The 27,831-nt window shown below is 39.8% G+C and overlaps 1 protein-coding gene, 1 non-coding gene and 1 pseudogene across 2 annotated transcripts; 1 reads left to right on the forward strand and 2 right to left on the reverse strand.

The window, feature by feature from the left end:
- Window positions 1-1,379: 1,379 nt before the first annotated feature.
- LOC145404803 (5S ribosomal RNA) lies at window positions 1,380-1,496 on the reverse strand (annotated as a pseudogene).
- Window positions 1,497-10,652: 9,156 nt separating this feature from the next.
- On the forward strand, window positions 10,653-10,774 carry LOC145404786 (5S ribosomal RNA). Its single transcript, XR_013898241.1, has one exon. It is a non-coding gene; the product is annotated as a 5S ribosomal RNA (ribosomal RNA).
- Window positions 10,775-13,492: 2,718 nt separating this feature from the next.
- Window positions 13,493-27,008, reverse strand: MESR3 (misexpression suppressor of ras 3). Its single transcript, XM_080276209.1, has 2 exons — window positions 26,467-27,008; window positions 13,493-17,428 (listed from the first exon to the last, which is right to left on the reverse strand). Exons 1-2 carry the CDS (start codon window positions 26,755-26,757, stop codon window positions 16,682-16,684), a joined length of 1,038 nt encoding a protein of 345 aa, XP_080132335.1. The 5' UTR covers window positions 26,758-27,008; the 3' UTR covers window positions 13,493-16,681.
- Window positions 27,009-27,831: the final 823 nt, after the last annotated feature.

Below are 27,831 nucleotides of genomic sequence, written 5' to 3' on the forward strand. Positions count from 1 at the left end.
CACTTCTTCATTTGTTAGACTGTCTCTCCAGGTGACTCCACAGGCTCCTCTCATCTAACTCATTTCCACTGCTCTCACTCTTGACTTGTGTCCTTCCAACAAGGTCCAAGCTTCACTTCCATACGTTAGAGTTGATATCACAATACTGTCATCTAGTAACTTTTTCACTTCCATGCTCACTTTCCTGTTTCTTATCACTGCCTTCAAGGAACCAGCAACCTTTCTTCCTTGTTGTATCCCTTCAACCACTTCACCCTCCAAACTTCCATCCTTACTCATCACACGACCCAAGTACTTATGTATCGGTACATGGCTAGCACTAAATATCGTGCCACCGCTAGCACCAATAAAATGTATCGTCGCACTGCTGGCCACCAATTTAATGTGGCCGTTATGGAGTAGCAGTTGACTACATATTAAGTGTTCTGCTGTTTAGTATAACTAGACCACCGTGTTGGATCGACGACACTGTCTGTAGCACACGTCAGCTACTCACCGTCACTGCCCGACACTTCCCACCAAAGGTCCTCTGCCACGAGAAGGTGGAAGCTGGTCTGTTATTAAGTGGTAGCGTAAGGTGACAGAAATGAGCAGATTAAATCTCTCTTTATTGGGTACAGAATAATATAACTGCGACCCGAGAGATATGTAAGAGCGATACAACCTCCCTTTAAAACTGTAAAATGGCCTCTGACGCTGTACACTCACCGAGCCGACTAGGGCGTGGTGCTGAGGTCAGCTAAAAAGTGAGGTGCCGAGCATTACATATACTCTGGGCTTATGCAAAAAGTAGAGATAAATGACAACTCTACTAGCACATTATACACCTCTATAAAATGGCATTAAGTACATTCACATATGCCAACATAATACATGGTTCCCCAGGACTTTACACTTACGCACTATTCATATATCTTTTCACTTCTCCTAACCTTCATTTTATAATTGAAACAGGGTGGCACTTGTGGTCTGCCATCCACCTTCTTCTATACCACAGCTAACAGCGAAATGATATTTGGTTGTTCATCATTCACACTTCATTACACACTGTTAATTATGACTAAACAGCTTTAAAAATTATTATGTAAAATGTGTGATACTACAACTTCATATGGAAAAAGATGTTGACACCAGAACACTTAAACGTACTCACATTTTCCTTTTCTTTATCATCCAACCTCAATGTACATTCACTGACACCTCTCTCGAAGACCATAACTTTACTCTTCTCTACATTCACTTTTAGATTCCGTTTCTTACATTCATTCATTGCCAGACGCCATGTATCCCAAACGGGGTGACCAAGGGCTTAGAGTTAATTGTTTTACAGGGAGGGGCACTAATCCTCCACCAACCCCACACACGTAGGGAGAACGTTATGCCAACAGCATCTGGTGTTCCCAGGTGGTCACCCATCCAAGTACTAACCAGACCCAACGTTGCTTAACTTCGCTGATCGGACGGGAAGCGGTGTACTCAACGTGGTATCTCCCGAATTTATCCACCAAGCCTTGCAGCTCCCCTTCGTCTTCACTTAACAACACAGCATCATCTGCAAACAGCAGTACAGGGAGTTTCCAAACACTGCCCTCTCTCATTAGGGCCACTCCAGCATCCACTGCCCTACCTAGTATCTCTTTTATAACCCCATCTATATACAGATTGAACAGCCATGGAGACATGACACATCCCTGTTTCAACCCAACCTTCAAATAGAAAAACTCACTCAGTTCACTATCCACATGCACTGCAGCCTTAGCACCATCATACATACTCTTCACAGCATTCAACAACTTCCCATCTACTCCATATATTCTTAATACTTTCCACAATCCTTGTCTATCCACCCCGTCATAAGCTTTCTCTTAATCCATGAATGCCGCATACAACTTCTTTCCCTTCTCTAAAAACCTTTCCACTAAAGATCTAAGAATGAATATCTAATCTACACAACCTCTTCTCTTCCTAAAGCCTGCCTGTTCTCCAACTAATTTCTCTGTTAATTCCCTAACTCTGTCAATAAGTATCCTACCGTATACTTTTCCTATTACACTAAGAAGACAAATGCCCCTATGATTACCACATACTTCTCTTTCCCTTTTTCCTTTGTACAAGGGAATAATTATACCTGACTTCCAATCCTCTGGGACTCTACCTTCCTCCCAGGCCAATCTACACATCTTCCACATCCATTCTACTACTATCTCTCCCCCATGCTTCAACATTTCACCACACACTCCATCAATTCCTGGGGCCTTCCCCATTTTGACTTTCTTCATTGCTTCCACAACTTCCATCCTACTAATTTCCTCCTGTCTTCTCGTCTCCCTCCTTCTCTTAGCCATTACCTAGCCCTTTATACTCGCATTACTTTCATTCTCTATGTTCAACAATTCATTAACCCGTCACGTCCCGCGCTATTTCTCACCTCTGACACCCCCCAATCCTAAGGTATTTTCAATTTTTTTTTTTTTTTTGGCTAAAACCTCCGCTTTTGGTGAGAAACATCGAAAATTCATAGAGAAATCACTCACCTGAGGTTTAAAATACTCGATCCAGGTAGGAGTACCTCCTTACCAGACTGGGTTTTCTAACAGACTGGCACCAAAGAAAACGAGTTCTATGTAAGGGTAACTATTTCACACAACTCATAAACGGCATTTATTTATTTACTTGGTACGAATTTATATGTAGTATGAGAGTATATTGGTTTTCAAGCAGTAATATAGGCATTATAAGCATTGTTTCACTCACTAACTCATCATCATACCTGATCTTCTTTTGCCACATTACCTGATCATTATTTCTGACTGTTTCTTCTTCTAATGCTATGTAAACTTTGTCCTCCACATTGTCATCGATTGGGGAATCACTCTGACCCTGAATATCTTTACTGGCCACGTCACTGGTAACAGGTGAATTGCCAAGACAATGGCATGAGGGGGGGAGGGGGGAGGTTATGCGGTGTAAGGCATTGTCCCTGCTTGGCTTCTTGTAGAGGAATAGAGGAAGGTGTCCCTTGCATACGTACGAAAAATCACGCGCGAATATTGTGCAAATTAGGGACCTTGCAATTGCACGACGTACCAGTATGTCGCCGGGACTGGCAAATGCAAAATGTTGCAACGTACCCATACGTCGACGGGACGGGGCGGGTTAAAGTGTTCTCTCCATCTGCTCACTTTTTCTCCCTTCTCAACTAGTAATTTGTTTCGTTTTTACCTTTCACTTCTCTACTAACTTCACTGCCATCCTGTCTGACTCTCTTTACCTCTTTCCACACCATTTTCTTACATTCCCTCCACTTGACACTCAAATTCCTTCCAAATTCCTCATCCACTCTCTTCTTATTCTTTTTTACTAATCTTTTCACCTCTCTTCCTTTCTACATATAACTCTCTTCCATCTCTCAACTTCTTCCACGCCTCTGTTTCTCATCCATTCATTATATGCTTTATTCTTTTGTGCCACAGCCTGTCTCACCTCTTCATTCCACCACGCTGTTCCTTGTACCCCCTTTCGTCTTCTCTTCACCCCATACACCACCTCAGAGGCTGCACATATTTCTTCTGTGAATATCTTGCACACACCTTCCACGTCCCATATCTGCTCCAGTTCATATTTACCCAATCGTTCCTCCACTTCTCTCTCATATTTGCCTTTTTCTCATCCTCTTGTAACCTTTCCACTCTCCTTACATTTACTTCTTCCTCCCGCACTTCCCTTCTTCTATTTCTCCGTTATACTTGGACCTTGATTCTGACGTGTATGTGCTTTTTTATATTTACCTTAAGATAACTGCAAGTCTTTCTTCTGGTGGTGCACACTTCCTCATGTTTGTGTTCAGACGTGAAACTGAAAGCCCAATTGCAGTCAGTAGGTCAACAAAAGAAGCATAGGTCATTCTAAAATAGTTTGTAACTTCTCTGGGTATAAAATTGACCCCTGATAAGCCTATGGCTGATTATTGGATGCACACAGTACTTTCTTGTACATCTTTCTTTTCTTATTTTGAGGAGCACAGCGATGACACATGCCACCTCCTCAACATCTATGATGGAACTGCCTGTGGTTGCCAAGAAAAAGTGGCCCGTGTGCGGGATATCATAGCATCCCTCTCCACTTTTTAGTGGCGCCACGAATAACTGGCAGCCACCATCCACTGAAATGTGGCCCGTGTGCGGGGGGCCTATGGAAGCCCGCACACGAGCCAATTTTTAGTGGCAGACGCAAAAAAATGGTAACCGGGACCATTTTACCCGCCACGCCACGGTGGCTTGCCACTGGTGACCAATGATGGATGCCGTTAATTCAAATGGCAGCCCGCATACGGGCCACTTTGCGGTGGCACTGGCGGACGGACTGGCATTGTTGACACTCCATTTCCTATCCAAAGTCATGTGTCTACTCCAGGCCCTCTCCCTAACCAAGGCCATCTTCCTTCCCAAGGTTGCATGCGTACACAAGATCATTCCCAAAATTAAAGTTACACTATACTACAAAGTCGTTCAGAGCTTGAAGTTCGCAAAAGTCTACAGTTTGTACCAGGTAACGTTATCAATGTGTCCTCCCCAGTACCAGACAGAATGTCAGGTATTCCAAGCAAAACTGAACAATCTGACTTACTCATTTATATATTTTGTTGATTGGTAGCATGCTGGTGGATTTTTCCTAGCTGTGGCAGTTCTTTAATAAATCAGTGTTCCATGTTTTGTTAATATCAATATGTTTGCCAATAGGTTTTATCATTTTCAGAAAAGCAAAACATTATACCATATTCTTAAATATCTATCTATCTATTCCCAGACGCCTTAATCCCGTAAGGGGTGGTCACAAACATATCGCCTCCATGTCGCCCTGTCCCTAGCCATTTCATTGCCCTGCTCCCAGTTCACACCCCCCTCTCTCATAAACCTCTCCACTCCAACCCTCCATTTCAACCTTGGCCTCCCCCTCCCTCTCCCCCCTCCACCTCACTCACATTCACTCTCCTCATCAGTCTCTCATTCTCCATCCTCTCCAAATGTCCAAATCACCTCAGTGTGTTTCTCTAACGCTTCTTATCACATCTACATCCACACCACAATGCTCCTTCACTTCCTCATTTGTCAGTCTGTCTCTCCATGTGACTCCACATGCTCCTCTCAAGTAACTCATTTCCACTGCTCTCACTCTTGACTTGTGTCCCTCCAATAAAGACCAAGCTTCACTTCCATACGTTAGAGTTGTTACCACAATACTGCAGGGTTGGCAAAAAAAAAAAAAACACTTTTTTTTTTAAAGCCCAACCCACCTGGGTTTTTTCGTTTTTTTTTTTCACAAAATACCCCCCAAAAAACAGGGAAAAGTTTTTTTTTTTTTTTTTTCAAAGTTTACGGTAAGGTACCTTAAATTCAAATAAAATAATGTTTCCGCTATACATAATTATGAATTGCCCAATAAAATCTTATTTTTCACACAGTTCTTTGAATGAAGGAAATGAACACAATCATGTTTTGACCTGTTTGGCTGTTATCCTTGGGCTGCCTGCTACACAGCAAAACATGCTTCAACATGAGAGGCTTGACAGCACTGTACAACTCAGGAGCTGGCAAAGATCAGTCCACACTACACAATAGTACAAGAAGGAGTCATTTGCCCTGCTACTCTCCTTTCTTTGGTAATTATATTCTTGCATTTCTCAATCGTCTAAATAATTGTTACGGTATTGAAAATTCTGTTGCATACGTGATTTCACACATTATCTTAACAGTAATAATAGCTTTTGGTAACCAAATACCTAAGCCTATAAAATACTGTACATCTATTTTAAACAGAAAACAATGTTTATAATCTATTTCAATAGAATAATTGATATTTGGTAATGATACGAGACAACATAAATTATAGTATAAGTTAATTCCAGTAATGGTTACTGTTATATAACAAATTTACCCCACTCCTTAATAAAACTAAAAACAACATCTATCAACAACAAATTTACTCTTAGTTTTAAAACTTTCAAAATTAGAGACAGGTAGTGCTGGCTGTAGTTTGTATTCACCACATTACATGTGGACGTGTAAAAACTGAATCTGCTGAGAAGGAAAGCAATGTAAAAATTATCTTAAGATGAAGAAAATTTTGGCCTAATTTTTTGATATTGCAGTAAGGAATACTGTTATTATTCTTCAGGAAATATTATTATTTCATGCTGGTAAGTCATTTAGATGTGAAGTGTCATTTTTATTTTATCACTGAGGCAAAGACTTGCATTTTTATTTGAAAAAAAAAAAAAAAAATTGTTATAATGGTTGGGTAACATGACATGAACCATAATTTACTTTGACACAAAAGTATTATCATTTAAAAAGAAAAGGATATTGGTTATAAAAGCTATTAGAAGATAAAAGTATTATGAATAGTTTTGAAAAAATCAAAGAACAACATTCATATTTGCAAAGAGCATGTTTTACTAATGTTGGTGATGAGCAATGTAATAAGCTTTTTTTTTTTTTTTTTAAATGCTTCCAAAATATTATAAATACTTGGTGATGTTGTGGGGGCACTCACCAACCACTCACTCGATGTAGTGCTGCTGTCGAGTGTCTGCCCTTTCCTCTCCTTCATCCTTCTTTCCTTCCATCCTCTTCTGTCTTCCTTTCCTTCATTCTTTCCTTGTCATTCTGCCTACAGGTAACTTTACACTCCCTCTTCATTCTTTTTCATTCTTTCCTCTTCCTTCTGCCTGTGGGTGACTCTACACTGAGTGACAAGCCAAATTGTTTCCTGTACACCAGGAAACCATTTACTGTGCTGGGTGGTGGTAACTATATAACCAAATTTTGGCACCTGGTGGTTTAGTGGGTAATTATTGCGCTCCAATCGGATTAAGCCGGTGATGGTTTATATACAAGAGATGGTTGGGGTTGATTGCTCATGTAATGCCACTCAGGGATGGGTGAGGCTGGTCACTCTCATCTTGAATGTCAGAACCAACTGCCTAGCCCCGGGTTCCTACGCTCTTCTTGGGACAATGTGGGATTGGATAATGGATTGTAATGTTACCGGTGTGTTTTTGTAACCAGTGAAACACAATATGATTAATATGATTAAATAGCTATTATTTACTTCTGATATTGTGTGCAAAAATACTACCAATTAGGCCTAATAAAATAAAACTGAATTTGGTATTAAATACATTATTTTAAAAAAAAAAAACGTAAAGTGAGTAAAATAGTGTTTTTTTTTCAAGTGGGTTTTACTGAAAAAACCCGGGTGGGTAAAACCGGGTTACTCACTTTGGTGCCAACTCTGCAATACTGTCACGTAGTAGCTTTTTCACTGCCATGCTTACAGCCCTATTTCTTATCATTGCTTTCAAGGTATCAGCAACCTTCCTTCTCTGTTGCACTTTTTCAAGCACTTCACCCTCAAAACTTCCATCCTTATTCATCACACTCCCCAAGTACTTAAACACACTCACATTTTCATTTTCCTCCTCATCCAGCCTCAATGTTCATTCACGACTTCACCTCTCTCGAATATCTGTGGAACGTATTTCTGTTAAACAGTTTACTTCACTGTAACATCTTTACAATTGGCAAAATACAGTGTCTTACTTATTTTATGGCATGTGGTTAATTTACTCAAATTTCCTCATCAAAATTCTTGCGCAACGCGTGTTATTCTGTATTGACCTAAAGATAACTGCAAGTCTTTCTTCTGTTGGTACACACTTCCTCATGTTTGTGTTCAGACGTGAAACTGAAGGCCCAATTGCAGTCAGTAGGTCATCAAAGCACAGGTCAGTCTAAAATAGCTTGTAACTTCTCTGTGCACGCTTTTAAGTCTTCAAATAGGGTATAAAATTGACCCCTGATATGCCTATGGCAGATTATTGGATGCACCCAGTACTTTCTTGTACGTCTTTCTTTTCTTATTTTGAGGAGCACAGCGATGACACATGCCACCTCCTCGACATCCATGATGGAACTGTTTGTGGTTGCCACGAAAAAGTGGCCCCTATGCGGGATGTCATAGCATCCCTCTCCACTTTTTTGTGGCGCCTCGAAAAAGTGGGAGCCACCGTCCACTGAAAAGTGGCCCGTGTGTGGGTGGCCTTAAGGTCGCGAAAATGCGGCTCAAGCTTAGGTTTTTAAGTTATGCACTCCTTACCCAAATGAATTGGTTGAATTGACAGCTGCTGCAATTCTTCAATACCTAGAAATGTAACTATGGAGTCTTATGGAGGCCGCAGGCATAAAAATTGCAAAAAAGAAATTCCTAAGATACATATAACAAGTTATAAAACAAAGTAATCACCTACCGCCTACTTCCCTTCTTCTCCGATTGTAAACAATACGTTTTCTAGCACTCAAAAGGCATAAAATTATAATAATAATAACTGATTGTCTTGTGTCTGTTATATAGGAAATTACCAGTAATAAAACCATTGTTTTATCAAATAATTATTCGGGTGACCAATTATCTAAAATATCAAAGATAACGAAATACAGCATTCGCCTTTGTATACAAGAAGATTATGGTAACTAAAGAAAACTATCCCGACCGTATTACAGGGGTAACTATTTAATTTTCTAAGAAATACTCCATTGCGTGTTCTTTCATTACTTACTGTTATGATAGGGGTTATTAGGGAGGCTTCCCGTTCTTTTCAAGACCGGGCCTATACCTCAAATATAGGAGGAACAGGGCATAAAAACTCAAGGCAAACACCTGACACGTATATTCACTAATCTTACGCTAAATAGGGCACTAGGATGTCTCACAATATTTCTGACTCATCAATTCTTGGGCTTCTGAAAATGGGTAGGAGTATCTCGCAGGATACGTGATAGACACAGTTCACAATTCAGGGTGGTACAGTTCACAATTCAGAGTGGTACAGTTCACACTATGAATCTGGGTGCCTCGGGACTATAATTTGTACAGTCTCTAAGATTAGTGGTTCCTGGTCACATGAGAGTTCTTATGTTCAACCTTGTTACAATCACTGGGGGGTAGGGGTGCACTGACTTGCTCTTGTTGCTGGGAACAAAAGGAGGTGGGGAAGGGGAAAATCTAGGTTGACACAGGTGCAAAGGAGAGGGAGGGGGGACGTGCTGAGCAATAATAATCACCACTTCGGGTGCGGGAGCCTTACTTTTATAACACTGCACTTTAACCAAATGACTTCAACTTACCTCACACACAAAAAAAAGTTTATAAAACCATAATGAATGCTAAAACCTCTCAGCACACCCCACTTATGAGTCGATGTGGTTTAGAAATTTTCATGCCCACATGAGGATTGCAGGCCTCGGCACATAAGCTATATCAACAGGGTCACTACCTCAACGCAAACAAGCAACCTACAGTCAAATACAGTAGTATACTTACTGGTGTCCCCCACGCCCCGACCTTGGACGACACACAGTACTCGTCACAACACACAACAGCCACTATGAAGACGTGGAGTGACTACGGAGTACGGTCTCAACAATTCGAGTATTAACTATTTGTTCTTTATAACTGATACTGATCAGTTTATAATATATATATATATATATATATATATATATATATATATATATATATATATATATATATATATATATATATAAGTTTTGGAAATAGTTTATCGAGTTTGTTCATTTACATATTATGATAACTATCCAAAGACCCCAATTCTTACTGTACTTTTAAGAAACACACACACACAAAGAGAGAGAAAGAGAGAGAGAGACCATAAGCAGCACATCAGAAAGGGGACTTACGGTATACAGGTCCCATCTGTTCATTCCCCCTCCCTCCTGGAATGTTCAGATTTCCACCAGGAGGGGAACTGCCTCCAATTTGAGAACCCCTGCATTAGACCCAAAGCTGATACATAATCATCAGTTTTTCTCTCTCATCCGTACTCTTCAACAAAGCACCTCCCTCTCTACTTCTGCAACCTATTCATGCATGACCGTATGCTACACCTTGCGATTATTTTTTTTTACAGAGGAATATGCAGATGTTCTGTCATTTAACCACTTCAATCCCAAGACGTACTTTTTATTTGATACGTGGTACTGTACTTTTGTGTCAGATGTTTCTCCTCAACTTAGCAGAGCCCTAGTAGAAAAGGATAAATAAATGATGCATTCCATCCATCATCCAATCCTCCTTTTCCAAAGTCTCCCCAAAGCTCAGTAAAACTGGACATTGGATGAAAGAACCTACACATACCAACATGGTTAATGATCTCAGCTAGTAAATGCTACTGGACTATAATGGATAACAGTTTTATACTTAGGGGATGGGAGGTTTTATGTCTGCCCAATAATGCTGCAATCAATCTTGAACCTACTGTGGCACAACATAGAGGCTTACTTTCCCTTCTGGCATGTGTTCCTCAAGAGATCTGACTCTTGCTAGTAAACTTACCTCATGCAGTGTAAAAAAAAAAAAAAAAAAAAAAAAGCTAAAATGATGAAATTATAACACTGACCCAATTGTGTATTGCTCATTGTATACCTAGCTAACTACACTAAATTCATTCACATTTCAGTAATTAGACAATTTCATTTTTCCTGCATGACAGTATTCATATAGTTTAATCACTGATAACCCCTACAATCTGATGAAGTAGTCATTTTTATTTTTGCAATGTTTTGTCTGTCTTTGCCAACGGCCATACCACGTTGAGTACACCGCTTCCCGTTCGATCAGCGAAGTTAAGCAACGTTGGATCTGGTTAGTACTTGGATGGGTGACCGCCGCCTGGAAATACCAGATGCTGTTGGCATCCCTACGTCAAGTGGGGTTGGTGGAGGATTAGTGCCCCTCCCTGTAAAAACTCTAAGCCCTTGGCCACCCTGACTGGGATACATGGCATCTGGCAATGTAATGTGCTGTCTGTCTTTTTAGTTGTTTTCCAGGAAGCACTAACCCTTTGCCAACCCACTTGTTCACATGTAGGGATTGGTTAGTTGTAAGGTCACCACCCAGCATATTAAATTAATTCCTGACTTACAGGAAATCATTTGGCTTGTCACTCAATGTAGAGTCACCCAGGAGTAGAGTAGCACTACATTGGGCAACCCAATGACCACAGGTGCTCTATGTGGTACAAGGTGTTAGCCTCTGGCTCAGAAATGATATTCACATGGAACCCTCCTCCACATCAGCCTACAAGGAAGTCTCTCTCAGTTAGTTGCAACTACAGTACCACCAAGATCGCCACCGGTGGCGAATCCAGTCCAGCTCAAACTGAAACCTTCAATGCTCACCATTGCACCCTCCTACCCACTGGTGAAGTCTGTTGCACTTAAAGGGTTTATGAAGGTTATTTCTGACTCCTGCAGTTTGAAGAGTCTCTCCAAACTTGAGCAAAGTGCATGGTGATAGCAAATAATACAAAAGATGTCACTGTAATGAGGGTACCAGTATGAATTAAAACTTGGTTTTTTTAACTATCATCATCATCCAGACCTCTTTTTTTCCCAGCAAAGGGTGAGTGAGATTAGGGTCCAGAGGACATGAAAAAATCTGATGGAGGGAAGTAAACTATACCGTGTTCACTCAGCTCTGATAGCTGAAGCCAAGAAATGTTTGAATTAAGGCCGCTCATTGGTTAATGCAACACTGAGGAGTGTGGTAAATTTACAGCTCTTCTTAACACATGTATATTTATAATTGCAAATTGCTTGCAACATAAGCTGGCAGTTTAAATAATTTCCAAAGCTCAAGAGGTCAAAAATAGCTAGAAAAGTTTACCGTTATCAAAGAAAATTAAAGTTGGTTATACAGTTTTATAAAACTATGAGCGACGTTTGACGTACATGCAGGAATGTATTATAGTGCAACATGCAGACATAGGTGTACACCATGGGTAGATGCAGTGGAACATGTGGATGTAGATGTACACCCAATGCAGGCATGTATTACAGTGCAACAAGCTGACACTGGTGTACACCATGGGTAGATGTAGTACAACATGCACTGGATGCTTATACTGCAAGAAATTTACAAATATAAACATACTGTATAGCGTTTTGTTTTGTTTTGTTTTTAAAGGCTCCAACATGCTTGCATGCGTCGGCCTTGGTCACCTATTGGCGGCTCTCCATGTTGCACGATCCATTGCAGCCTCCCTGTTCAGTGCCTTAACCCCGAGGTCACACTTAATGACCTCGTCCCATGTCTTTCTCGGTCTACCTCTCATAACCCCACCCCCAATATTAACACGTCTCACCTTCCTCACCCTATTATCGTCCCCCATCCTCTCCACATGTCCAAACCATCTCAATCTACCTCTCCTCATCACAACACCAATACACTCCAGCGCCATCCTACCTCTCAACTCTTCCATCGTGAACCCAGCCCCCCCAGACCTTGCACGCAGGGACGCACTACACATCCACCCAATCATTGTCATTTCTGTACGTCTGAGCTGGTGAATATCCTCCTCCTTCACTGCCCAGGTCTTACTACCATACAGCATTACACTATGTGTTAAAATAAGGAGAGCTGTTTTTACCATGCCCCTCAGTGTTGCATTAACCAATGAGCAGCCTTAATGCAAATGTTTCTTAGCTATCAGAGCTAGGTAACCACGGTATATCAACAATATTTCCAATTAAATGGGCCATACTCTTACTCACCATTCAAGCTTCCACAATCTTCATTTCATTGCACAAACAAAATGAGAAGTACATGCTAAATACTTCATGGTAAATGAAAAGTCTGAAGTTCTCTTTAATATATATGTATACATAATTATGTATATATTTACACTGTACAAGATGGGACATATATATAAGTAGATTCTCAAACTGTTTACATAAATACTTGCAAGCTGCATTGGATGTAATAAAATCATTTTTAATGGTTCACATACAAAGTCATAGAAAACTTAACTTACTAACTCAAAAAGTGTACCATACAAAATAAATTGGTTTAATTCATCAATATAGCTACACATTCCTAGTTAAAAGACAAGGAACATTTATGCTGATTATGTCAGGAATGTCAAATGGGTATTGCAATGGAAACAGTCATTTTGTCAGGTACTTTAAAAAATTAAACATAAAATCAGTACTATACGGTACTATACAGGAAAATAATTTGACTGACTCATAATTGCCTATCCTGTAAATTAAAAATGTTATACTAAAATTCTGAAACATATGCATTAATGATTTTCATAATCTTCTTGAAACATACTTTTAAAATATATAAAGGCAAAACCTGGATCACATATACGCACAAGAGAGGTGTTAACATCATGAAACAATATCAGTACAATAACTTGGCTGCAAGCATTAAGGCCACTTGCTGAGGTGGAGCAAACTTTTAGGTTCTGAAGCACACCTGCTTTGGTCTAGATAATCTTGGCAAACTGTTGCCCAAGGTTATATATATCATATAATTACTGGTACTTGTAATTCTGTGATGATTCTGGATGATATATATATATATATATATATATATATATATATATATATATATATATATATATATATATATATATATATATATAATGAATTGTAAATTATAATATACCAGCAAATTCTTTTAGGTAAGAACTACAATAATAACATGGTCTCAGAGGTCAATATATGGCTGATGTAGTAAAAGGTAAAATATTGCAAATAACTTATTCAATATTCTTTCCTTAACATATGAGAGTAGTTCCATAATATGTCAACAAGCCCTAGCATTACCAATCATCTGAAAATAGCACATATACAGCCTTGATAAACAATGGACTGATTTGTGTACCACACTGTAAAGACATGCTCTATAATGCTGCAATAATGCTTCTGTCATAGGAATATATTCTACTAAAGGTACATGTCAGCTGCAAAGTCTAACATTCTCCATTACATACTGTGCATTACTAATAGAAATCATCCCTATGAGCCCTCTGATAATAGCAAATTCAATTTCCACCAAGATACTGCACATGGTATCATGCAAACCTCACTAAAATATTCTGGAAAATGCTCACACTCTTGATATTCTTCCACAGTTTCACAACATATTTACAAACAAAGTATTAAGCTTTAGTCACCAGTAAACAATAAATAAATACTGAATATAAAAAATCACCACAAAACTGATCTACAAAGGAAAAAATCCATCAAAACACTCTTACACTGGTATGAACTATCATATTGCAACAACTTGCCCACAACAAGACCATGACTTAAAAGATGGTATGGGTGGAGTATATCAGGTATACAGTATTGTAACCATTCTGCAGGAACAACCAACATAATTTTACTAACACAGCACATACCTCACAGAAATGACAAAAGAATCTATTCAGTACATTACAATACTACAGATATTATTTCTAGAAGACATTACTCACTAATGATTTAGCAGCCAAGAATAATCAGTTATCATATGCCCATATTATCTATGAGGATGGTTTGGCAGTCATCATGAGACACTCTCTGTAAAGGTTCCTGTCCCTTCCTAATCCTTCGACTAGAGAAATTTATATACATATACAATAATCTGTCACTCCCACTGTAATCTTCAAAACAGCAGTGCTACCATATTCTTTTTAAAATACATTAGAAACAAACACTGTAGTGAATCATCACTGTCTTAATAATTTTTCCTTCCAAAAGATGTAGTGAAACAGCAAAAATACTTCTCTCAACCAACATCAATATTAATTCCTGTGAAATTTGTCCAAAGTCGTTCCTGGATCACAACTACGCCCGTAATGGGTTTCATGCTGTGCTCATGGGGGCACTGTGCTCTGAATCAAAGTGGAAGTCTAGATATGCAACATACATACTGTCCTGTGTTAACTTCAAGTCCACCTTACCTACTGGAAGTGATATCTTCTGCAGGTACATCTAGCCCTCATTTATGTTAGGCTACATTCAGTAATAAGTCATAACATCAGTGCTAAATGGAGACAAAACTGAGGCTATTATTATGAGATGACAAATTCATTAAGGTATATTAACAAGTGAAATAGAATACTGATATTCAAATGTTTCCATATGAGCACTTAATGTGCTCTGCTTTACCATACTAGTATAAGATAAATTAAAATTATAATTTAAAATGTTTAACCAAAATATAAGAATTCCTATAAGAAGTGATGAGTGAAGTTGCTTTAAGTACCAATTCCACGAAAGACTTAAGTGTCACTGGGGCTTTGCCCAACTACAGGAAAACTCGAAAACTAATCTGTTATCACTAAAATTTTTTTTATGAAACTGACTGCCAGTGTCAGGTTTAGCAGAGTACTCAATACTAGTCAAAGGGACAAGGTACCTGAGAGTACTAACAGAATCATCCTACCTCTAATACCCACTTATAAAAAAAAAAAAAAAAAAAAAGTCATGGTACATATGTTCTGCTTAATAAACCTGATAATGTCGGCTCCAATAAGTATATTAAATTAGATTTTGGTACACTGTATTACATAATATGACACTTGTTACATTATATTAAACTGATTTAATCTGTTTAAATTTTGAGATCCTATCAATTGTATATGCTTAAAAATGGTACAGTACAGTACAATAGTATATAAGAGTAAATATTGTACAGCCTACAAATAATAAGCAGTAAGAATATTTCTTGTAACAAGAGTCTATCATGAGTTCTATTCCAGCCCAACTACAGCATCAAATCCAAAATTACAACAACCTCCAGTTTGATGACCGTAATGTTCTATCATTATGGGTCACTGCTGTTACTGTACAAGGTAAATTTGTCCTTGGAACAGATGCTAGATGGGATGGCATTGAAACTTAAGAATCATCACACGACACTGTCTTAAACTACCTTTTTCTAAGTTCACTTGTGCATTGTTGTCCTTGTCAGTATACAGTATGCATTCACTATGATTCTTTCCCTTTCAAAATGATAGCAAGCCATTCTCAGTGTCCCTTTCCCTTTGAATCACAAATATATACATTTTTCATCAAATGCAATACCATATATGAAAGTCTTTCAAAATTATTCCAAGATGTATGCATTCACCCTCACTGTTCATTTTACCATCACAAACATATGGCTGATATTCTCTTCTTTCCTCACCTCACATTTTACACACTGTACATCACAGTACCATCTCAAAGTTTCCCATACAAAAGTGTATTATCACATATTTACTACTCTGTCATCATCATTTTCATACTCCTCTGCAGCAGCTACATTTCAGCACACCATCTGCATTTCTTTGCACCAAAACCTTGTCAGGCACTGCACTGACAACTGAGCACCAAAGAAAGGGGTTCAAATTGGCACATGAGGTTGGGGGGACTAATGCAGTTACTAAGCACTAGACAGATCCCATTACCTGGTATTAACACTCCAACCCACAGTTGTATCATTCATTTTCTTCTTGCTAGCTTCAAATTATTTAATTCAACTGGAGAAAATATTCAAACTGGAGAGTCAGATAAGGTACAGCCAGTACAGTCTTCAATAACGCCTCCACAATTTCATTCTTTTCCTAGTTAAACAAAACTTCAAGGAGGTAGCAAGAGTGAAATGTAAAATACACCAGTGGACTGATGGAACTAAAGTTGCTGACTACACAGTGTACTGAGCCCACTGCTCAAAAAATGCTCTGTAGTTTTCATACGAGATCATTCTATGAGCTCCCACTATACACTGGCTATTAAGACAGGAAAGTTCACTGCCCATAACACCTTCAATATCAATAAACTCTTTACACCTGCTTGACAGGAGTAGAGTTGTTTGGTGGCCTTTCTACCACTGTGTGAGGCTGGACATGGGGAGGACTCTTATTTTTTGAGAAAGCCTGGAGTGAAAAGAACCTGCCCTTGTCACAGGCTTCAACAGTGGTAACATGCTGAAAGTTACAGGGTGTGGAGATGTCAGTTTTCTTTGGAGGCTTATACTTGGCAACCTTTTCCTTCACTTTGTTCTTCTTCTTGCTGGGGCCAGAGAGGGAGATGTTGGCTGGATCGGCAGTCAGGCGCTCAATGTGACTCAAGAACTCACTAGCTGGGCGTGCATCATTGAAAGAGAAGCCCATGCGACGGCGGTGGTCTGATGAGAGGTACAGTGTGTGGAACTGTGGCTCTTGTGCACGATAGGAAGTCAGGTTATCCACCACGTCCCGCCACAGAGCAAATCCCGTCCCCTTCTCTGCAAGAATGAGCTGCAGTCGGCGCTTGTCCCTTGATCGTGTTTCACCCTGGTCAAGCAGCAAGAGAGGGACCCCTGTGTACTTGAGTTCCCACTGGCCATGTGTGGTCCCAGCTCCACCCTCACTGTAGAGGTTGGCCATTGTGCGACATACCCACAGCTGTGTCTTGTGGCCCCGGAAGAATGTCTCGATGCGCTGCACATCCTCTTCTGTCACAGCCAAGGGGTCCTCGAGTTCCTCTCGACGGTCAGTCAGTGCACGCAGGGAATCGTATTTTTCAGTGATCCGCTGCACCGCCTCGGCCTGTAATGCAGTCGTTTGTTAGCTACTAGTATACATCAGTTTACTTAGAGTTAGCCCTTTCATTCTGATGCTATTTCACATTTTGAACTAACTCCATGAGATTCTATCCAGCTCAGGAGAGACTTTTAGAACAAGATACTGTACTGTCTTCATTAAACCATTTATAATGAAAAATCTTCCCAACCGTGAATAAAACTGACTGGAGGTAACAAGAATAAATCAAACACTACTGTACAGTATGTCCCTGGATTAAGAACTGATACTTTCTTGGGTAAGGACAAGCTGAACAGATATATTCTGGCTGACACCAAATGACTTTCACAGCTGAGAAATGCTAGCAGTTCAAGAGTTAAAAATGATGATTCACTCCCAATTAAACAAACAAAATTAATGCCTTTGTTCATGCTAATAATGGGCATTTTTTTTTTTTTTAAAGAAAAATACATTAGCCTATATACTGTAATAAAGGATGCTGTTGTTGCTTAAGCCTGGTCTGTCTGGCTGAGCAGATTCACAGCAATAATGGGCAATTTTTGAGAAATGTAAAAGGCCAAGGGTTATATATTGTAACAGGCTATTGTTGTAGCTTAAACCTAGTCTGTTTGGCTGAGAAGACTCATCAACCACAGGTAAGTAACTGCTTCTGTGGGGCCACTGGTACGGTAGGCTACAGTACAGAACATATACGGTACAGTGTACCATAGGTAAAAGGTGTCCCCTTTTGGTAGACAGTACCTTGCCAGGGCCAGACTATATGCTCCTTCTCCACTGCAAGGTGCAGGGAAATATGAGGTCTGGCTCCTGGGTGGACACCACAGCTGCTTCACTCCACCTAGGATACACAGTGCCACCACAAGTGGGCTCCTCATCAGTGCCAGATAATAGTTAATACATCACTGTGAACAGTCATCACAGTACTGAGTTTACTTGCATGCACAGTGTGGTAGTTAATCCCATCACTGTGAGAGGTCCTCCCTAAACTAGATAAAATCATCTAGTGGCAGTAAGAATAATTATCATCATTGAAGTGAAGGGGTTAATGAGAACTGTTTTTAACCCACTCACAACAAGAGGTCTCCCTAAGTTTAATTACAGTGTCTGAATGTAGCAAGAATAAATTATAAATGATGTAATTTTGTACTGATGTGATTAATGGTCTGTTTGGTATCAAGATGAAATACAGTATTGCTATGGTGTACAAAATAATGTTGGGTACTGTTCCACTGTATGTGGGGACTGATTTCAATCTCTTCTATCCAATGATCCATTTTCTACAGTGTTCTTGCTATCTCCAGATGATTAAATTCAGTATGGGATAGACTTGTCAAAATTAGGGAAGTTAGATGCTGCCTTCAGTAACTCCAATACTATAACAAGGAGGCTCTCCTAATTACAATAAATACATCTGGAGTGAGCAATTGAGCAATGATAAAATATAATTATGTCATGAGAGATAGCAAGGATAAATCATACATCATCAGACTGGAGGGGTTAATGTTAGAGATGGTATAGAATCAGCGACAGACATGGCAGAAAATCAATGGCAAACACGGTCAATGGCGTGGTATCTGGTATGACGTGTACATTGCTCTTTTTATGCTAACACTGCCTAAAATTGTCATATCTCCAATGTTCCAAATGCGTGGGGAAGGAGTGAGAGTCTGACAGCCTCAAATATGATGAAGACCCATGGAAATACACTATGCAGGAGGGTCCAACATGGACCATAAACAAACTCTCTTAATAAGATGTATTCATTAATATTATGAGATATATATTTATTTCACATTTCTGATAGCCTAATTCAGAATGTGAATAAAAATGTAGTCTGTACTATTTTCAAAGCCGGAAGAAAGTGCAGTTTACTTGCAACCTATTGGCAAATGGTAGGTGGTGACGACCATCATCCGTTCACTTGATGTAGTGTTGCCTACTTTCTGCATCAACTCTATCATTTTGTTTCGGTGTCTGCTCTCATCTCTTCCTACTTCTCCCTTTCCTTCCTGTCACTTTTTATTCCTCCTCTTTGCAATTTAGGTGGCTCTACACTGAGTGACAAGCCAAATGGTTTCGCGCTAACAAAGGTATTATTTAAAACACTGGGTTGCAGCATTACAGGGTAATGCTCCTGTTAACTGGGTGGAGGTGCAAATGCTGCATCCACCCACGAATCAAACCTCAACACTTTTCCCCACGCCGTTGGCAAGGTTCTGTCAACCACAAGGGAACATCAGTTCAATGCACGGGACATCTGCCTGCTTTGTGGCTAATGGATCTGAGACAGGTTGATCGACAACAAGCCACAACCTGTTAACGATGTTCAACACACTGTGACTTTGACAAAGTTGCTCTAAGCTCGTAATGTTGTCCCAGTATTTATCACAAGATAACTTTTCACCACCCCAGATTTAGTGATCCGTGGTGGCGACCATCATCCACTCACCTGATGTAGTGCTGCCTACTTCTTCCTTTGCCTTTAACATTCTTTTTTGTGTCTGACTTCCTCTCTTCCTATTTCTCTCGTCTTTTCTATCACTTCTTATGCTCTTCTTTCCTTGTCAGGTGGTTTTACATTGAGTGACAGAACTAATGGTTTCCTGTAAGGCGTAAGCCAGGAAACCATTTACAGCGCTGGGTGGTAGGTCTAACCATATAACCAACACATTCGTGCTCCCTACATGTCAACAAGTGAGTTGGTGGGGGTTTATGTGTCCCTCCCCGTAAAACAACTACCGGTATACTCAAAGTCAAACGGCCACCCCATACGGAACTACTGCGTCTGGCTATGGACTGATAGACAGACAGACCGACAGATAGATAGCTTCATTATGTAAAGTGGCTTTCTGGAAACACTTAACATTTGCCGAATTTATAATCATTTTTTATTAACACTTTTTATCTTAGGCTATTTGTTTGAAAAATCTGAGATATGCTTCCTATAAGCTGGTGATTTAGGGTAAGCTTTGAAGATGACAAACCATACATAAAAAAAAAAAAAAAAAAAAAGTGACACTGGGAATGCTGCATTTTGGATCTTTCAAACAGAGGTCTGGTATCCATCGCCCACCACATCTCACACACTGGCCTGATTATAAAAATATTTAAGAGAGGAAGCTGACGTGGTTAATGAATGGCAGGCACGTATAAAACCAAAAAATCAATGGCAGGCATGGTACCGTATAAAACAACAAAATCAATGGCAGGCATGGTATAAACAAAATCAATGGCAGGCATGCTATAAAAAAAAATCAATGGGAGGCACGGTATAAAACAAAAAAATCAGTGGAAGCACGGTATAAAACAACCAAATCAATGGCAGGCACGGTATAAAACAACCAAATCAATGGCAGGCACGGTATAAAACAACCAAATCAATGGCAGGCACGGTATAAAACAACCAAATCAATGGCAGGCACGGTATAAAACAACAAAGTCAATGGCAGGCATGGTATTGAACAATAAAATGAATGGTATGGTATTTTAATCAATAGCAGCAAAATACTGAATCAATAACATTATTCGTCAAGGATGGCTTCATCATCTGTGATAGGCGTGGCGGGCTATACAATCAATGGTTGGGATGGAACAGAAACAACGGTAAAATAAGACTGAGTTCTTCACTATGAAACGCTTGCCATACTGTACAGGTCTAACCAGTACCGGTACCTAAGAAAATCGTGCCAAAATGAAGTATCATCGTCACAGTTTTAAATGTATTGATGGGGACAGTTTCCACCCTCTTCAATATGACAGGTCAATCATAACCTTAAAAAAAAAAAAAAAATCTAGTAGCAAGAATTGGATAAAATGAAAACATCGTACTGAATGGGTTTGCCATATGGTACGGGGTTCAAAATTTCAATATTAAGATACTTGAAAACAAATCACAATATAGCATGTAGCCCCGTTAAAATGATGACGCCTATAGGCCTCTATTAACCCCCTCTGTGCAACTTTTCTTCTTTTTCCTCTTAAGCAAACTTTTTTTTTTTTTAAGTTTAGGCTATGATAGACGATTTTTTTTTTTTTTTCCGCAACATTAACGAGAATACTAATCCAGCGTATGAGTTATCTCTCCATGATATCCCCAAGGGACTCATTCACAATCGTTAAACAACGGCATCCCCCTCGTATTACATTCCTTGGTAAGCGCTCCGTGTAAACAAATAATAGCTACCATTTGTTCGTTCGTTCAAAGATTCCCTGCACCTATAGTGCAGGGCGGGCCATACATTAGCCCGGTCAGTGGGGTATGGGCTGGTTAAAAAAACAGTAAGGGGGGAGGACAGGACCTGGGGATTGCCCAGCACACACGTCCTGCCTCCTGGCTGACTTTGTGGTGTGTGTGATAGCTACCAGTCTGTCTATCCTATATTTACCTATCATCAAACCTGGGTGTGCCGGTCGTGATCTGATGTAAGGGTGGTGTTCCCCCGAGACTTTACAACTTTTGTGCCGTAATTTAAGGGTACTGGCTCCGAAGATTTTTACGATATTCTGCTGACAGTAACTCAGCGTTTCTTAACCTTTTCCGACCTCAGCACCCCCCTTGTAATAAGGTCTCAGTCCAGCACCGCTCTACATCTGGTTACTGGGACTGCAGTTGCTACACTACTGCAGGGTTAAAGTGAAGTACTGCCTGACAGTTTATTTTACAAAAAAAAAAAAAAAAAAAAAAAAATCAAGGATGACAATACTAAGCAAATCCAGTAAGAAAAAAACATAATGCAGCATTTTCCAGCACCCCCTAAAATTGATTTCAGCACCCCCCGGGGGTGCTAGCACCCCAGATTAAGAAACGCTGCTGTAACTCGACACGAGCATCTTCAACAACGCGAGAGGAAATTTTAAGAATGAAAGGGGAAATAAGAAAGTTCGACCAAATTATACTCCTCGCCAGGACTGTCCAACAAGATGCAGTTATAAGAACTGCATGGTACAAGCATTTAAATATAACGTAGTAAAATGGAGCACTAGAGTGGCGTGTGAAGTTCGGATATAATGAGCAACTTCCTAATGACTCAGACGCTGAGAATTAACAATGTTTGCTTATTCGTGCCTGATATCCATTTTTAAAATATCGACTTTTAAAGCCAAAATGAATTATCCGAAGTGTTATAAGACGGAACGAACATGTGGTTATGATAGCCAAATACACATAGCCTAATGTACAGTACAGTAGAGAGAGAGAGGGAGAGAGAGAGCAGGGAGCACTGTCAGATTAGTAGAGTGTAGATTCATAATGTGTAGTAAGGCCTTTATGTACATAGGCCTTACTACATCTAAATCTACACTCTGACATCTGACAATGATCCCTACACTCTAGAATCAAACACCGATTTCTTCATTTAGTTCCCCCCCCCTACAGACAAACATCTCAAAACAGGAAGAGGATGGGGAAAGAAGGGATAGGGAAGGCAAGGTACAGTGTGGAAGGGCAGGGGGAGGAAAGGGGAGGGCAGGAAGGGTGTGATATGGGAAGGAAATGAGGGAGTAGAATGAGAATGGAGGAAACGGAAGGGAGAGAAGCGGTTGAGGGGGAGGAGGAAATGGGGATGGGATAAAAGAAAACAGAAAGGAGTGAGGGCGACTGGGAAGGCAGGAGAGAGACCTGAGATCGAAAAAGAAAAATAAGCAGGGAGACAGAAGATGGGGAAACAGGAAGATATGGGCGTAAGGTAAACAAATGCCAAGAAAAAAAAATTAGTAGCCAGGTTCGAGGATATGGAAAACACGAGAGAGAGAGAGAGAGAGAGAGAGAGAGAGAGAGAGAGAGAGAGAGAGAGAGAGAGAGAGAGAGAGAGAGAGAGAGAGAGAGAGAGAGAGAATAATGTGTACAAAAGGAAGGACAGTAAGACAGAAAAAAATGGGTGGAGGAATGGACGATATGAAATACGAGTAAGCTTGATTCGGAAAAATTAGAAATGAAGGGAGGATTGAAATAAGGCATTATACACCCGATAAATAACACAGAGAAAACAAGCGAAAAATGTGAAAAACGAGGGGGGAGGGGGAAAGGGAAGTGAGAGAGAGAAAAAAAAGTTAAAGACACCATTAAGGAGGGAAGATGTTAAGGGACACAAAGAACTGGCTGCTGGGCGAGGAAGGTAGGAAGTGTGTGTGGACTTTTGCCCTTTGGAAGAAATGAGGTACGAGACAAGGTGAGGGAAGGAGAGCGCCCTTGCATTTTGAAACCACCGCCAACATATTATTACTTTCCACAGTACGAATTTGACTGGAATGTACATTATATGCAAGACAGTAAAGTAAACCTGGTAAATGACGTATAAGACAGAGGAATAGCGCCCTTGTATTTTTTAAAACCGTACTGCCAACACGCCATTTTAATTTCTGACAAGATCATTTCAAACAAGTGTAGCGGGACATGAAACACAAACGGTTCACTATGCAGGACAATTAGACAAATCCAGTGCTTGTGGTGAGAGGGTGCAGGAACGGAGGAATTCGTCTATCTTTGAAACTGTCAACATATTATACTGTCAACATATTATTTTTATTTTCTGCAAAACTGAATAGACATGAAAACAAAGGTAAGTGCGACAGACCATTATAAGGGGCAAATTTCGGGACAGGTAATGCTAGCATTTTCTACACTCATTGTTACTCCTTGCAACAGAAGTCCATTGTTTGGGGAAGTAAATATAAATCACAGTACCCAATCGTGTAACATATACCCAAATCATAGTACTCAATCCTGTATTATAATGTATACCTTAATCACAGTACCCAATCCTGTATTCTGCTCTATAGACTACCTAAATTATAGTACCCAATCCTATGCTTAATATATACCCAAATCACAGTACCCATTCCCATGTTATAATGTATACCTAAATCACAGTATTCAATTCTAACCGATCCTAACACTGGCGTATGTCTCAGCCTCTGAATATCAACACTATTTTCTGATATATATATTTTTTCCACTACTGAGTAATTGTATTCAAATAAGGAGACCCTTCGTAATACGGGGTTTAATGGAGACTGTTTTTACTGTCTTCACAACATGCGTTCTCGCCTAAGCTGAATAAAATCGTCAGAGAAAAATAGTAATGACGTGATTGTACATACTAAATGGGTTCACACTAAAACAAGTTCAATGTTGTGGTCAAAAGGAGAGACTTTGAAGGATCTCGATATATGCTAAGTTTGAGAGAGAGAGAGAGAGAGAGAGAGAGAGAGAGAGAGAGAGGGGGGGGGGCGTGCTATAAACATTAACAAGAGTGATGTTGTAACGTCGTATTATCACTGAGTTGCTTTGGGAACTTCCTAACGGCTCTTGCTCAGCTTAGATTTCTAAACATCTCCCTCCTGCTTAGATTACGTAACACATCTTCCTCTCCGAATTACTTTTCGCATTACACTTCAGTACCTTCTTTGGTGTTGCTGGAGCAATTCGATACGACGGAATCTTTTTATTTATTTGATGATGATTATTATTATTATTATTATTATTATTATTATTAATGGACCTCCATACAACTGAGCTTAGAGAATTTTTGAGCTGGGGGTTAGTTGTAACCTTTGTTAACCCGTTCACTAGGGTGATCTTAAATGAATAAATGTAGTCTCATGAGAGAGAGAGAGAGAGAGAGAGAGAGAGAGAGAGAGAGAGAGAGAGAGAGAGAGAGAGGTCCTCGGGCTTAAAAAGGTAAACACCAACTTACAATCAGAGTGAAGTATGCAAAATTACTAAAGAAGTCTCCTACACAACCAAGGCTATTCTGATAATCATGATAACTATTATTACTACTACTGGAACACCAGTGAAGGTCATCGTCCCTACAATATACAACAGTTTCTCGTCTGCGGTGTTCAGGCAGACAGGAAGAACTATCCACTACACAACACCTAAATCTTCCATAAAAAAATAAAAATAAAACTTACTTCCTTACTGCCAGCCGCTAAGGAAATGTAAACTTTTTTTTTTTTTTTTTTTTTTTTTTTTTTTTTTTTTGAGGAAGGAGGAAGGGAGGCTTAAAAAACCGTACTTCCTCAGTTATATTACGTTGTTTTGTTAAACATTACTGATCAATTTAGCGCTGTCATCTATTTATCTACGTATTTTTTCTATAAGAAGGGATGAGATATCCTACTTCTTTAGAGACTGCCACTTCTGACAGACAATACCACATTTGATATATTATCAAGCTTTTGAAAAAAAAAAAAATCCCTCCTAGGCAACCACTACAGTATATTAAATCATTACCAATATGCAGTTAATAATACTAGTAATAATAATAATAATAATAATAATAATAATAATAATGTTATTATTATTATTATTATTATTAAGAACTTCAAGTTCAGTGTTCTTATTGTAGATAATTGTTTTGGGGAGGGAGGGGGATCTAGAAGTCTGGCATTCCAAGACAGTTCGAGACAGGGACCTGAAATTTTCAGGAGTGATATATCTTGGCTGCAGGCTTCTGTTGGCACTCCCCCCCCCCCAACACTAATGCCGCATTCGCGTCCTTTATGTTATTTTTTTCAATTTTTTCTCTCTTGGGAAAGAAAAACTATGGATTCGATTGCTTTGCAAATGATCCAGTATGTGGTCGTCAACATAGGCTGTACTAGTGCACCTGGGTACTGATATATACTGGGTTCCAACAAATACTTTCCGAGATACTGAGGAAAATCAAAATGGCCACCTCATGGCTGTAAGTGCTAACTCGGAAAGTATTTGACCGATTTTGACCAAACTCGGTGGAAATGTAGTCGGTCATGAGAGAACATGATCTGCATTGTATGAATGACCTTTACCTTGATCTCAAGGTCATAGGTCAGAGTTCGTAAAAAAAAATTCATACCAAAAGTCCCGTAATATTTGGTACACAATGATAAAATTATTTTGTCTGGAATGTGAAGTTATTTTCATACTGCTTCAGCAATTTCAGAATTCTAGTTATTTTTACTATTATTACCGGTATTATTATTATTATTATTATTATTATTATTATTAGTGTTTATTCTACTGCTACTACTATTGATAATAATATTACGTAAACACTCACTTCCTTGGAGGCAGCCACTTTTCGTATGTCAATGGCTGAGGAGTAGATTGGCTCCTTCGGGTCTTTGGGGGCGTGGTCCACTTCGTCCTCGTCCTCTGCTGCCTGGTACACGAAGAGGTGTGGCGTGGAGGCGTAGTGCGGCACCTGACGAACGACACTCACCTCGTTCAGGTTAGACCCGCCCTTCACGCCGCCCATGGTCATGCTTTTACGATTGTTGGCGGTGGTGCTGGTGGTGTTAGTCTTGTTGTTGTTGGTGGTGGTGGTGGTTGTATTTCCGCCCTGGCACATCCTACACGTAGGTTCACGATTTTCCTTTAATGTTCCTTTTCTGTTGTTTGGACTTTTTCGAACACAACTATATATCTTTACGAACAAGCACTTTTTACATGCTACTTACTGAGCAACCTGTTTATTCAGTGGGTTTACATTACATCATTTTTGGATGCCTTATTTCTCTGAATGCGGAACACTTCCCGCACATGAAATTTGGAAGTTTGGCTTTAAGTAATGATGTTTTCAGTTTATTATCTGATCTTCAAACAACTGCACTTTAATTGTGTAATCTTACTTAACCGCAGTTTATCTAATTGTACAGATGAACACAATTTTCAGGCCTGCTTTGGTCAGCACCTGTCGCGGCGGTCAGAATCCCTCGCTGATACCACACAATCTCTTCCTTTTCCTGGTTTGTTAATTCCTCAAAGGCTTCCAACACTCCTCAGACACCGAACAGTATTCCTTCGTTACGGTTGACACTTTTAATCCTCTCAGTTTAGACGGCGGGCAAAATGCAGGTGCACTGTCTTGAAGTGTATGTATCCTTGGCGGCACAGATCCTCCCTCCGTAACTGCCTCTCCATCAATGAACGCCCAGTCTTCGAAGTCCAAGCGACGTACACACACACACACACACGGTGACGTCACGGATTCGTTGGGCCAGTGGAGGGGTGGCCCGCTTTCAGGGAACCGTATTTATAATGTTTATCAAGCTAAAATTGTGGATAAATTTACTTGTGTATACGTTTGCCTTCACCTGTACATTCATCAAACACTTCACAGCCAAGTCAGAGTGAACCAGAGAGAATATCAATGAGAGAGATACAATAAAAATTAATAATTTCAAAAAATATATACTGCTACGGAAACTTGTTTATCGTAGAAAATGACTTCACTACGGCCCCAGGTTCCTTAGCGTCACACCCCGATCTGGCCAATGACGGCAAGGCAGGCTGACGTCACTTCCCACGGACCAATCACGGCGCGCCCAGCTTCTACGTCATGACCGGCTGAGCCAATGGTGAGCCTGGAAAGGAGAGGGGGGAGGGTGAGTCAGAGGATAAACATAGCAGTGAGTGCGTGGTA

The sequence above is a fragment of the Coenobita brevimanus genome, chromosome 64 (genome assembly GCF_032717465.1).
Source record: "Coenobita brevimanus isolate Jiangsu-jjx chromosome 64, ASM3271746v2, whole genome shotgun sequence".
NCBI classification, from domain to species: domain Eukaryota; kingdom Metazoa; phylum Arthropoda; class Malacostraca; order Decapoda; family Coenobitidae; genus Coenobita; species Coenobita brevimanus.

Excerpts from the sequence above, each read along its gene's own strand:
- MESR3 (XM_080276209.1), bottom strand. The coding sequence starts at position 26,757 with ATGTGCCAGGGCGGAAATACAACCACCACCACCACCAACAACAACAAG. Across the intron at positions 17,429-26,466 it reads AAGTGGCTGCCTCCAAGGAA|GCCGAGGCGGTGCAGCGGAT; the intron begins GTGAGTGTTTAC and ends ACTGCATTACAG.